Genomic DNA, 14,931 nt, shown 5'->3' with positions numbered 1-14,931 from the left:
AAGGGTAGCTGGCCTCTACTTCCTTGCGCAATATGAATGTGATGTGACCGGTCCAGTACTGTAGAGACTTTAAAAAAAAAAAAAACATAGTAAACACAACACAGGCGGGGGTGGGGGGTAGGGGGGGTCAGTTTGAGGAACCAAAAAAATATTTTTGAAAAAAAAAAAGGAACATTTTTTTTAAAATTATTATTAATAAAAAATAGTGTATTACCCACATTGGCCAGGGGAGGGAGCCTCCTATGAATGCACGTCACTGCCCGGCACACAGCTGATATAACAATACTATTAGACAATGACAGTATACGGTAAAGTTGTTTTCCTAGGAATAATTAGTCAGTTTATATTACAGTCTCGAGGTGTTTACTGTCCCTTTAGTCAGATCTAGCTTTGTGCTATCTTGCTGTGAGTTCTTGTTTAATGAAGATAACATTGTGACAAATCTAACAAGATATTGATTACCTAGATATAATTGTTATTGTCTCTGCTGTTAATTAAAGGGATATAAAGGAGCAAAAATATTTTAAATATATTAGATCAGTTTATTACTGTACAACTGATTGTTTATAACTATGTATTTAACTCCTGCAAAGTCAGCTATAGAGCAGCAATATAATACTGGGAGCTAGCTGAACATATCTGGTGAGACAATGACAAGAGGCACATGTGTGTAGCCACCAGTCAGCTCTCAGTAGTACATACACTTGATAACAGAAGTGAAATTAAAATTACACATTCTATTTTAATCATGAAAGTGTAATGTTCTATCCCTTTAAGTATGATTTACGTTACATAAAATGTCTGTGTATAAAAAGTCTTGCTGGTGATTAATAATCTGGGTTGGTGTAGGTCGGGGGTTAATTTGACATTGTTTTATGTACTGATAAAGGGACAGAAAAGGCAAAATTAAACTTAAATGGATTGGATAGAACATGACATTTCAAACAACTTTCCAATTTACTTCTATTATAATTTGTGCTTAGTTCTGTTAGTATCCTTTGTTAAAGAGTAATCCTAGGTTAACTCAGGAGCGTGCACATATCTTCAGACAGCAGAGTTTGCAAGGACAATTATAGCAATGTTATACATAGTTAAAAACACTGCTGCATAGAGTGCTAAATACACGTGCACGCCCCTAAGCTCATATAACATCAGCCTCCTAGGTTTACTCTATAACAAAGGATACCAAAAGAACAAAGCAAATTAGATAATAGAAGTAAATTGAAAAGTTGGGTAAAATTGCTGCTCTATGTGAATTATCAGCGTTTAACTTTCACCGTCAGATTTGGCTTCTGTCTTTGATGATGTTTTCCTAATTATTCTGTGATATTGGGTTTTTAATTATACAAAAAACACAAAATACTGGTCTGGATTACAATCACTTTTTATTTGCATGAAAAAACATTGTATATCATTATATAGTAAACAGCAGCATTACATGATATATGCACACAATGGTATAAATATACCTAATACTTGTGCTCTTGGTACAAAGGGATTTATCAGACATATAATGTTCCCTTTATATATACAGTATGTGCTATTATCAGTTCTTGTGGCTTCTAACTAACATGAAAACATCTAACAGACATAATATCAAGTTACAGAACATGACACACATATTACATACCCAGTATACATGTAGGTTATAGTAGCCATTTAACTTAAACTGATTATGATCACATGACACACATATTACATACCCAGTATACATGTAGGTTATAGTAGCCATTTAAATTAAACTGATTATGATCACGTGACACACATATTACATACCCAGTATACATGTAGGTTATAGTAGCCATTTAAATTAAACTGATTATGATAACATATATACCGGTTACTGATATTGTGTCTCATGAAATAAAATCAGTTTCCCCTCAGTAATTCCTCTGGTATATAACATGTACAATGCTAAGCATCTATTGCTATAAGAAAAGATTTATCCACATGATGTGCACATTAAATATATCTCCCAGATGTCAATCATTTAAGACTGATGTTCTTGTTTATATAATTCTCTAACACTCTATTCATATAAAGACTCCTTTATTCTGTAAATGTAATTATTTCCTCCCCTATGTAAAACAAACGTACAACTGCTAACACTGGCATATTAATAAACAACACTGGGCGTGCTTTGGTGGTGAATGGTTGTGTAAACTGCTCAGTATGAGGACAGATCTGTATATTCCTGTGTGGTGTTTGTATTCTATCACATTGAGAGAAACTGAGAGAAACTGAGGTGCACATATATAGAGGAACAAAGGACAGCAGGAGAGCACTTCCAATCTGGGGCTTTTATAACTGGGATTTAGAAAGTATTATTTACAATAGGACCCTTTTTGATGCTTCTATTTAGAGAGTTTGTCCTCTTTAGGATAATTGTAAAAAGGTTTGTACACTGTGTTTATAAAGTTTATTTGTGTGTAAATATTTGGTGTTTTGTGATACCTGATTTCAATAAAAACCTTTTTTCCAGTTTCTAAACATGTGAAAGGTTTCTGCCCTTGTGAATCCTTTCATGAGTTTTCAGTTTACTTTTAGCTGTAAAACTTTTTCCACACTCTGTACATGTGAAAGGCTTTTCTCCTGTGTGAATCCTTTCATGACTTTTCAGATAACTCTTTTGTGTAAAACATTTCCCACACTCTGTACATGTGAAAGGCTTTTCTCCTGTGTGAATCCTTTCATGACTTTTCAGATAACTCTTTTGTGTAAAACTTTTTCCACACTCTGTACATGTGAAAGGCTTTTCCCCTGTGTGAAGCCTTTCATGAGTTTTCAGATGATCCATTTGTGAAAAACATTTTCCACACTCTGAACATGTGAAAAGCTTTTCTCCTATGTGAATCCTTTCATGAATTTTCAGACTACTCTTATGTATAAAACATTTTCCACACTCTGTACATGTGAAAGGCTTTTTTACTGTGTGAATCCTTTCATGAATTTTCAGACTACTCTTTTGTGTAAAACTTTTTCCACACTCTGTACATGTGAACGGCTTTTTTCCTGTGTGAATCATTTCATGAATTTTCAGATAAATCTTTAGTGTAAAACTTTTTCCACATTCTGTACATGTGAAAGGCTTTTTTCCTGTGTGAATCCTTTCATGAGTTTTCAGATGAATCTTTAGTGTAAAACTTTTTCCACATTCTGTACATGTGAAAGGCTTTTCTCCTGTGTGAATCCTTTCATGAGTTTTCAGATGATCCATTCGTGTAAAACTTTTTCCACACTCTGTACATGTGAAAGGCTTTACTCCTGTGTGACTCCTTTCATGAGTTTTCAGTTGACTCTTTAATGTAAAACATTTTCCACATTCTGTACATGTGAAAGGCTTTTTTCCTGTGTGAATCCTTTCATGAGTTTTCAGAGTACTCTTTAGTGTAAAACTTTTTCCACATTCTGTACATGTGAAAGGCTTTTCTCCTGTGTGACTCCTTTCATCAGTTTTCAGATTACTTTTTAAGGTAAAACATTTTCCACACTCTGTACATGTGAAAGGCTTTTCTCCTGTGTGACTCCTTTCATGAGTTTTCAAATGACCCTTTCCTGTAAAACATTTGCCGCACTCAGTACATGTGTGTGGTTTCTCACCTGTGTGAATTTTCTGGTGTTCTAGTAGATGAGCTTTCCATCTAAAGCTTTTCTCACATTCTGTACATTTGAAAGGTTTCTCCTTTGTATGAATCATTTGGTTAGACTGTAGACTTTTCCCTTCTATAGGTTTAGAAAACTCAGTAAATATTTGTGGTTTATCCTCTGGGATAATAATTTCACTAGATAAGGCATAAATGTTGTCCTCTTGTTTGATGACTAAATTACTCTCTGTACATGATTGCTGACCAGTTCCTGCCAATTCACTATCCTCTCTAAATATCTGCTGTGATATCCCCAATGTTTATGAATAGTCATTGGTGTCTATTGGAGTTTGCGGAATCATTCTGATGCTTTCTGTAGTGAAGGATGGATATGAACTATTCACGTGTTTGTCTACATAAAAAGAAATGGAATAAAGAAAAATAAGACTGTTTATTCTTTATAATATCATCCATCTCAATAAAAAAACAGTTTTTAAACTCAAAAATGCCTTCCTTTTTGTATTTTTAAATTTATTTACCTATAAATCACAAATTAAAAAAGGATGACATAGAATGTAAACATTACTACACCACAGTAAACTAAATTACTGAGTTGTGGGTGTTCCACACATGGGAACAAGGTAGGCATAAATGCAATTATGGATGTTCAATGAGTGAGGTCAGGGCAGGGGAAGGTGGAGTTGCAGGTGTTTTGAGTAATGAACCAGGTCAGGGGGTGAGGTTAGGCAGTTGTTGGACATGGTCGGTCAGAAAGGACAGAGGGGGGAGTAGTATTTTTCCCCCCTTCTCAGCCCAATGGATGTTGCTCCTTCTTTATAATGTCACGGACACAAATGTACTTAAAAGATGCATATATATATATATATATAATAGTTTATATTTGTTTAATGAGTGATCTATTCTATTTTCCCATTAATTAAAGTCAGTATAATATCTATTTTACTCACCTAACACATATGAGTTCATGCTGATAACAGGCTCCAATGTCTGTGCTCAGGAATTAGGTTTCCTTATTCACTCCAGTTACATCAATACCTGATATCTCTCAGTGCTATGGCTGTGTCTGTAAAAAAGTTTATTAAATGGTTTAGACAGATAATAATAAATAATGGTTCTGATAAACTGTACTTATGGTATAATTAAAGGCACACATAACAAATCATGTGATACAGATCAGCTGTTTAGGTTATTATATATGTGCAATTGATTCACCACAAGCATTTAGTACAGTTATTTCTGTGGGTTTTATAATTGCCTGTTAAATATTATTCTTCCCAGATCTATACAACATAATGGTAGAAAATCTATTTAAGTGGGGCTATATCACAACATTACAAATATATTATAATCTTTGTTTTCTATCATTTATATGAAACAATATTTTCTCCTGAAATAAATGTTTAAATCAGTTGTTTAAATATAAGTTAAATTGGATACTGCAGTATTGGTATTGTACTTCCTACTAATTCTCACTGTTAGACATTTTGCCATGTGCTCCACCCCCAGTCCTTTAACTTCTCTTGGTCAATACTGAGTTGTCTTGAATCACATTGCAAGATAGGCACTAAAATGTTCATTTCAATTGTTATCTTGGATACAGTTAAGAAAAGAAAGATTTTTTTGTTTATGAGGAGTGATAATATAATGAGATATGTTCTTTTGGCAAATTCAGTCCATTTAAAAAGACCATAACATATAGAATTACAAAATCAACAAATGCATAATAAAAATACAATGCAATAAAACCTACTTCTCTTTTTAAAGTCATAGTAAATAGTTTTCTGCTAAATGTATTTCTGCACCTGTACCATGTGACAGCTATCAGCCAATAACAGACACATATTTTATATAATGTGAACTCCTGCATATGCCAAGTAGGAGCCAGTGCCTCATAACAGGTAATTTAAAAGGCTGTGTACAATTTGATAATGGAAATAAATTACAAACAGCAAACAGTTATTTTTTTAATTAAATAGTTTTTTATTGAATTTTTCAAAAATGAACAAAACATGAAAAACATTAGCACATAGCATTTGTGGAATATAGTAAAATATAAATACAAATTACAGTCACTGTTGATAACATAAATTAGAGGCACTATAATCAGCGTAGCCGTGTGACCGAAAAGAAATGAAGGATATTTCTAAAGAGGGTGAAAAGTAGGAGAGGAAATAAGTTAAAGAAGGGGAGGGGGGGGGGGGAGACGAGAAGAAGGTTTTGTGTCACAGGTACTTTAGGTTATATTGTTGTTTTCTGGTCCCATATAAATATGATGTCTAAGATAAAATCAGCTTTACCTTGAAAGCAGTAGTGCAGTTTTTCCAAAGAGAGAACATGATCACTTCCTTTAGCCACATTTGTAAGGTGGGTGTTGTCGCTTTTTTCCAAAATCTAGGTATTAAATCTCTTAGCGCAATTTATCATACATTGTAACAATTTCCTATGATACAGACAGGGGATTTGGGGGAGGTCATTGAGGAGTATTATGAAAGGGCAAATTTCGAGTGTTGTGCCTAATATTGAGTTAATGTGTAAGGTGATGTTTTTATCGGAGGGCAATGCCACAAGATATGGGAAAATGCCTATTTCACCACAACGTCTCCAACACAATGAGGAGGCACCAGTGAAGATACTGTGGAGTCGGTGGGGTGTGAGGTACCATCTTGATGGGATTTTGTAGTTAAGTTCTACAATGATTGGAGAGATGGATGCTTTCTTAGTCAATTTAAAGAATTTGCTTTGTTCTTCTGTAAATGTTTCTTGCAGTTCATTTTCCCACTTTGTTATATATAGGGGTTTATGTGTTGGGAAGTAGCCTATAAGCATACTATAAATTAATACATAAGGATTCAAATGGTGTGTTAGGTCTTACGAAATTTAGCTTATGTGGATTTATTTGGATTGCGTGACGAATTTGAAGATAACCAAACCATTTGTGAAAAGGTGTTCCTATATGTTGTAAGTCATTTTGTGTTCTGAAATGTCCGTCTTTAAACAGTGAAGATATTGGTGGTAGTTGTAATTGATCGGTTATGGAGATTGTGTCAATTCGGGCTGGAGGAACAATGGGTGTCCCCAGAGTGGAGTGAGAGGGGATATTTGGCTTGAGATTGTGTGATTTAATTGGATGGTTTCGTCCCATGTTTTGAGTGTGTTTGCTACATAGTAGTTGGTGGTGCATGTATCTTTTAGGGATCCAACACATCTCGCCCAAAGAAGGAAGATTAGGGAGCGCTGCTTCTAGTTGGACCCATGGCTAAAAAGGGTTGTTATGATTCAATGCAGCAATACGTGCTAGCTGGATAGCCCTAAAGTAGTCAGGTTGGGAATTCCTAGGCTGCCATCTTACCTGTTTAGGTATAAGGTCTGTTTTTCTACTCTTGATCGGTGGTATGACCATAAAAATGTTTATATTTGTCTCTGTTGTGTTGTCAAATAGTGAGAGAGTAGATCATGTCAGAGTACTTGAAATAGATAAAAGGTATTTTGGGAGGATTGTCATTTTTACAGCATTTACACAACCGTTCCACAATAAATGGCCCTGTTTATGCCATGATTCTAAAAGCTTCTGGGTATCAGTTTGTAATGGAAGATAATTTAGATTGAATAGCTCTGTTATGTCTGGTGTAATATTGATGCCTAGATAGCGTATAGAGTTGGAGGTTGAGAATAGGGTGTTTGAAGTTATATATGTGGTTTTGTCTGTCATCAGGTTAATGGGTAGGAGGGAAGATTTGTCCATGTTGATGGAAAAGTTAGAGATCATTTTATATGGATCAAGTTATTTTAGGAGAGTGGGGATCGATGTGCTTGGGGAGCCTATGGTGAAGAAGATGTCATCTGCGTACAGTAGAATTGTTTGTTCTATGGGGCCAAATTTCAGTCCTTTGATGTTTGGATTACATCGGATATGTGTAGCAAAAGTCTCAACCATAAGAGCAAATAGGAAGGGTGATAGGGGGCAACCCTGTTGGTTACCGCTTTTATTGGAAATTTTGTCCGAAGTTGAGTCATTAGTGCGGATTACAGCTGTAGGGTTAGTGTATAGGGCCTTTATTCTTGTAATTAATTTGGTAGAGAACCCGAATTTCAACAAGGTGAACCACATGAACTCCCAGTCCACCCTGTTGAACGCCTTCTCAGCATCCGTAGAGAGCAATATAAATGGGGTTTTGCTATTATTGGAGTAATGTGGAGTTTGAAGTACACAAATGGAATGGTCTTTGGCTTCTCTGCCGGGGATAATGCCCACCTGGTCATTATGGATTAGGTAGGGTAGGACTTTATTTATACGAGTGGCTAGAATCTTAGCATATAGTTCTATGTTCAATAGGGATATTGGCCTATAGTTACCTACTTGATCAGGGCATTTGCCTGGTTTTGGGATCACTAATATGTTAGCCTCCAAGAGGTGTTGGGAGAGATTGCCAGTCTGGTTTATTGATTGAAATAGAGTAAAGAGTTGTGGTCTTAATTGTGTTTTAAGTAGATGGTAGAATTTGAGGGTAAAGCCATCTGGGCCTAGGGCTTTCCCGGGTGGGAGGGATTTTATAGCTGTTAGAATTTCTTGTATATGGAAAGGTTGGTCTAAGGTGGAGGAGTCTTCTGCTGTAAGGGATGGGAGGTTAATTTGGGCTAGATAATCTGTAATCAGATTTGTTTTAGAATTGGGATCGCACAATTCTAAATTGTATATTGTTGTGTAGTATTTAGTAAAGTCCTGTAGTATGGCTCTACTATCGAAAGAGGTGCGTCCTGTATGGGTTTTAATGTTTGTAATAAATGTTTTGTATTTCTTTTTTTTAATTGAAAAGATTTTTATTGAATTTTCCTTCTTAATTACATAACAAAGTAGATGCAAATGTTACATCAACATAACTTGAAACACATTGAGGTATATCTCGGCAGGTCGGCATGTCATATAAACATCAATATATTTTACCGTACAGTTCAGGTCACATTGTAAACCAATACTCATTAAGCAATAAGTACTCTCAGAAACTTAGGTTGTTAACTAACAACTCTTGCTTCAGAAAACATAATCCATGGTTCCCAGACAGAAACAAACTGTTCTTCAGTGTCAAGCATGTTAGCTGCATTATTACTCATTTGGTAGTAGTAACCAATCTTATTTAGAATAATCTGAAAGTTAGGGATCTCAACTTTCCAATACTGGGCTATTGTTAATCTTACGATAGTAAAGATGGTAAAAATAAACTTGTTTCGTGCCCTATTAAACCCTGGAATAGGCTCATGCAGAAGGGCTTGAGAGGCCGACACTCTTAAAGTGCGCCCAAAAATGTTGCCCAATAGACTAAAGGTTTGTGACCAGATATTTGCTACCCGTGGGCAGTCCCACCACATGTGTGAATAAGTACCTAGCTCATCACACCCTCTTAGACATTTTCTACTACCTATCTCCAATTTATGTAATCTCGAGGGGTGAAAATACCAAGGAAAAGCAGTCTTCATGTAATTTTCTTTTAAATGAGCGCATATGGAGAAGGAGGGTCCCTTAAACACAACATCATTCCATTTTTCTAAAGACCAATTAAATTGAAATTCTTCTTCCCACTTTTGCATAAAGGGAAGCTTATGGGTCATTGGTGGAGAGTTAAAAATGGCATACAGTCCAGTAATGGTCCCTCTCATTCTCTGTCCGGCTAAGCAAATTTGCTCTAAGTATGTGGTGTTCCCTTTGTATGAGTTACCTATCACCTCGCAGACTCTTGCCTTCAACTGAAGATAATGATACCAACTGGGTCTATCCTGTTCATTAAGGCTAGCATATGTGTTAAAGTCCATAAAGTTCTGTCCCCTTAAGGTGTCAGCTATTCTGTACAGCCCCCTATTGGCCCACTTATTCTGAAGCCCCACGTCAAGTGTAGTAGAAAGCGTTATTAATGGCATTGCCTTAGAAGTATCTGAGATTAGCTTAAATTTAATAGACAAAGAGTCCCATAGCGAGACGGAGTGTGCTACTGCTGTAAAAGTTTTCCATATATTAGGCCTATGAGTTTTATTAGTCCATAAAAGTTTATAAATTGGCTCCACCCCAACCATATCTGACTCCAGTTGTACCCACTGAATATTATCAACCTTGTTATGCCATAACGCAGTCTGAGCCACACAGGCCGCATGGTAATAAGCTAGAAAATCTGGCAATCCTATCCCTCCCCCTCTTCTGCTTCTGCAGAGAGTTTGTCTATTAGTTCTTGCTCTTTTACCTTGCCAAATAAACGAAATTACATACTTCTGGAGTCGTGTGAGCGTTTTGGATGGCACAGAGACTGGTAAGCATCTAAATAGGTATAATATTTTTGGGAGAATTGTCATTTTAATTCCAATTATTCTGCCATATAGCGAAATTTTAAACTTTTCCCATTTCTTTAGTAAGTTTTTAATCTGTGATATCAAAGGCGTGTAGTTTAATTGATACAGATCTTATTTTTGCCCGGCTTCGGAATTACTGAAATTCGAGCTAGTAGGAATTCTTTCGGGATATATCCCCCTTTTAACATATGGTTAAAGGTGTTCACTAATAAGGGGCCTAATTCGTCTAGAAATGTCTTATAAAAAATAGCAGTGTATCCATCCGGACCAGGTGCTTTATTGATTTTCAGGTGTTTGATTGTTTGTCTAATTTCATCTAGTGTGATAGGTGCGTTTAGCCCTTCTACATCATCTGCGTCAAGCTTAGGCATATCGTCATGGCCCAAAAATTCCTGGTAGTTTTCAAATTGTCGGGGTTTCCTGTCTCCCCGAGGGAGTGCATATAATGATTGGTAATATGATGCAAAGGTATCTGCTATAATTTGAGGATGGTTAGTGGTAGAACCATCTGGCTTCTGCAACTGAGGGACCGTTGTGATCCTTGTCATATCTTTCAGCCTACAAGCTAACATTCTGTCAGGCTTGTTAGCGTGAATGAAATATTGTGTATCAATAAGTTTTAAGGATCTAGATGCTTCCTGGGACAATTTATCTAGTTCCTCCCTTTTACTATTTAGCCTTTTAAGTGTATTTGCACTTTGAGTGGTGCAGTGAAGATTGTGTAGCTGCTTAATTTCTTCCTTTAGCCTCTCACCATACGCATGTGCCGCTTTTAATTTGGAGCTAGATTCTTTAATTAATATGCCTCTTGTAAAGGCCTTAAGCGCCCCCCACACATAGGAAGGATTTTCTACTGACTGTTGATTAGAGCCAATAAAAACTCAAATTTCCCTTCTTAAAAACTCTAAGAACAATTTATCTTTGAATAGGGTAGGGTTCAAATGCCAACTCTTGTTTCTAAGCGGGTCTATTAAGCCTGAAAGTGTCGTCAAAACCACATTATGGTCTGACCAGGTGCTAACTATTATGTCTGATTTCATAATTAATGGTGCTAATATTTGGCTCACAAGAATATGGTCAATTTGTGAGTAAATAAACTATAAAACAGGGTTTTTTTAGTAAAGCTCACCTAAAATAATAGTAATAAACGCTATAGTGCAACCTAGAAAAACATATTTAGAAAAAGCAAAAAGAAAGAAGATTCCACAAAATAAGTGCAATCTCAAAGTCTAGGATACAAAGCACATATAGACACAGGACCAGAAGATTCAATGCAAAAACAATAATTCTTTATATGTGAATATGTATATAAAGTGCATAAAAGAACACACATGTATGTACAATTCAAAGCATACAATACATCAACCATACAAATACATTCATACTCATAACAGTAAAAAGGGGTACCCCAATTGAGCAGCAAGAAATGTTCAACTTATTATTAATAAGGTGCACCATATGAGTCCAGAGACTGTAATTTCCAATTTTAACAAAATATTGGAGCAAACTTTAGGATGCTTTTGAGTACATGCAGTTAATTGCATAAGCCAACCATCATAGATCAGAAATTGCACAGGAAAAAACTTTGAAATCATGCAGTTAGTTGAATAAGCCAGATGTCATGAAGCAAGAGTCATAGCGTTATTGCAAAAGATCGTCAGTGCAATATAGATTAATATGTTAGGCTCATAAAGCTCAGTCCTGTCCAACATCCAGATGTTCTGTGTAAATGTTAGCAGTCAAGCAGTAAAGCAAAGTTCATTCCTTATCAGTATTGCAACAATAACAAAGCGCAGTCTCTGTAGCAAGAGCTCAGTTGCAATAAAAAGGATATAAGTACTATACACATTTCATAGGTGCATTTTCACTTATTGAACAGAAAGCCATAAAGTCACTTTGCAAATATATATGCTTCATAAGCACATCGCCACTTATCATAGACAGGTAATCACATACCAGCCGCATCGAGCGGCATGCTTGTATTTGGAGCAACGTGATCCTCATCCGTCTGTTAGTATATTGTCAAAAGCGGCACAGTGTCCCCAATACAAAGATTCTTGATACTTGCTTCAAAGGGGTAACTCTCCCTTGAGTGGGGTTTAGGTGTTAGATAGCGACCTGCCTAGGCAGGTCGCTATCTAACACCTAAACCCCACTCAAGGGGAGAGTTACCCCTTTTGAAAGCAAGTATCAAGAATCTTTGTATTGGGACACTGTGCCGCTTTTGACAATATACTCACAGACGGATGAGGATCACGTTGCTCCAAATACAAGCATGCCGCTCGATGCGGCTGGTATGTGATTACCTGTCTATGATAAGTGGCGATGTGCTTATGAAGCATATATATTTGCAAAGTGACTTTATGGCTTTCTGTTCAATAAGTGAAAATGCACCTATGAAATGTGTATAGTACTTATTCTTTTTATTGACAACTGAGCTCTTGCTACAGAGACTGCGCTTTGTTATTGTTGCAATACTGATAAGGAATGAACTTTGCTTTACTGCTTGACTGCTAACATTTACACAGAACATCTGGATGTTTTGGACAGGACTGAGCTTTATGAGCCTAACATATTAATCTATATTGCACTGACGATCTTTTGCAATAACGCTATGACTCTTGCTTCATGACATCTGGCTTATTCAACTAACTGCATGATTTCAAAGTTTTTTCCTGTGCAATTTCTGATCTATGATGGTTGGCTTATGCAATTAACTGCATGTACTCAAAAGCATCCTAAAGTTTGCTCCAATATTTTGTTAAAATTGGAAATTACAGTCTCTGGACTCATATGGTGCACCTTATTAATAATAAGTTGAACATTTCTTGCTGCTCAATTGGGGTACCCCTTTTTACTGTTATGAGTATGAATGTATTTGTATGGTTGATGTATTGTATGCTTTGAATTGTACATACATGTGTGTTCTTTTATGCACTTTATATACATATTCACATATAAAGAATTATTGTTTTTGCATTGAATCTTCTGGTCCTGTGTCTATATGTGCTTTGTATCCTAGACTTTGAGATTGCACTTATTTTGTGGAATCTTCTTTCTTTTTGCTTTTTCTAAATTTGTGAGTAAACCTTATGGGCTGAGGAATAAAAGGTATAGTCCCTATTATTTCCATTTTGAACTCTCCAGCTATCTAATAGGTTGTGATCTAACAAAAAATCATATAGTACTTTTCTAAATTTCTGTGTTTGAGAAGCTGATCTTGTCCCTGATCTGTCCATATCGGGGTCTACCACCGTGTTAAAATCTCCCCCAATGATTAGCCTATACTGTTTCCAGTACGTTAGTAACTTACTGAGTTTAGCTAAGAACGGGACCTGAGATTCATTAGGAGCATAGATATTACCTATTACCACTGGGGTGTCATGGATTTTACCTCTGAGAATTATGTATCTACCCTGTGTATCTATATTTCCTCCTGGAAATTGATACTATTGTGCATAAGTATAGAGACACCACACTTTTTCTTACTACAAGTGGCGTGATACTGTAATGAATAAGCTCTGTCCCAATATTTAGGGGTTGTTGTCTTGGTGAAATGTGTCTCCTGCATGAAAATAATGTGTGCCCCTAGGGATTTATACATGCTAATGGCTTTACGTCTTTTTACATTGGAATGAAGACCTTTAACATTATGCGTAAGCACCTTAAGTGACATATGTGTAACGGTTAACATCTGCTTTCAACATGTGTACATTGCTATACATTTCTTTAAATAACCATAGTGCACCTCTCCCTAACAAGAGACGTGAACCTGCAAAAAATAAACAAGATAAGGATTGGACCCTAAACACATTATGATACATTCGGTACCTGAAAACCAATGACTTAGAAGACCTTGACTTGCCGAGGAAAAGACAATAAACATTGCCAACAAGAACATACAACTATAGAACTGAATATAAAAACAACATTATCTGTACCCCGACATCCGGGTTTGAGAACATAACAAAATGATAACAAAAAACAGCCAGGAAAAAACCTGTATGAAAACTGTTAGCGGACTCAGTGGGAAGGGAAAGGGGAAAGGAAAGACGAGGGGAAAGGTCCAGCAAGAGGGTTATCATGAAAAAAAAAAAAAAGTCCGCCAGAAACTCCAAGCTGAACCAGTGAACTGAATGGAGAATGTCATTAGCCACTCTTTATTGGTTTCTTCACTCATGAAGAATTAAAGTTGAAGTATCAAAAATGGAAATCAAAAGTGTCCCCAACTGCTCTCTTCAGGTAGGACTCTCCTGATTTCTACTAGGCCGAGCATTTTTGCTGTTCTTGCCCACAGATGTCCATTCTTTCGTAATCGCTTTACGTTGAGGCTTTGGGGAAGAGGACTCTTCTTCGTTTACTTTCTCAAGCTTTAGTTTCTCCAAGATGCTTTGCCCCTCTGAGAGAGATGAACAAGTGTATGACGACTTCTCATACATGAAAATAAGCTTGAATGGGAAACCCCAACGATATTTGATCTGTGCCTTAATTAACACTGAAACCACTGGTTTAAGCTCTCTCCTTCTCCTGAGGGTAGTTGGCGAAAGATCTGTGAAAAGCTGCAAGGCATGTCCTTCAAATGTTATTCTAGGAACATTGCGTACTGCTTGCAAGATTTGGTCCTTGATATGATAATAATGTAACTTGGTGATCACATCTCTTGCTGTCGCTGTGGTGGGTGGTCTGGCCAGTGCTCTGTCCATCAGAAACATTGAAGGATCTGTATCCGGCACTAATTGTTGAAATATTTTTAGCAATGAATCCGGTTGTTGTATGATTCTGGCAGATTTCGGATTCTAATATTGGATCTTCTGGATCTGTTCTCCAGATCCTCTAGTGCATCCTCCAACTTCTGTATTTGCTCCTGCTGTGTTTGTATAGTGTTTTGCAAATTAGGTATTTCTTCTGCAATATCGTCCATTTTATCCTCCAAAGTTGCCGTCCTATCTCCAATTTCTGATATATCTTGTTTTAATTCTGAGAGAGCTGCCCT

General features: G+C 36.4%; 1 protein-coding gene across 1 annotated transcript in view; it reads right to left on the bottom strand.

Moving 5' to 3' along the window:
- Nucleotides 1–14,931, bottom strand: part of LOC128659841 (zinc finger protein 850-like) — a 247,671-nt gene that overhangs the window by 181,422 nt on the left and 51,318 nt on the right. Inside the window, exons 2-3 of the mRNA XM_053713416.1 lie at nucleotides 4,553–4,668; nucleotides 2,492–3,996 (exon numbers count right to left, since the gene is read on the bottom strand). Coding sequence (XP_053569391.1) covers nucleotides 2,492–3,697 — 1,206 coding nt within the window. The 5' untranslated portion in view covers nucleotides 3,698–3,996; nucleotides 4,553–4,668. The remainder of the gene's footprint in view (nucleotides 1–2,491; nucleotides 3,997–4,552; nucleotides 4,669–14,931) is intronic.

The sequence above is a fragment of the Bombina bombina genome, chromosome 5, assembly GCF_027579735.1.
Source record: "Bombina bombina isolate aBomBom1 chromosome 5, aBomBom1.pri, whole genome shotgun sequence".
Lineage (NCBI taxonomy): Eukaryota > Metazoa > Chordata > Amphibia > Anura > Bombinatoridae > Bombina > Bombina bombina.
Note: the sequence above shows the minus strand (reverse complement) of the source record. Positions and strands in the feature narration are given on the sequence as shown.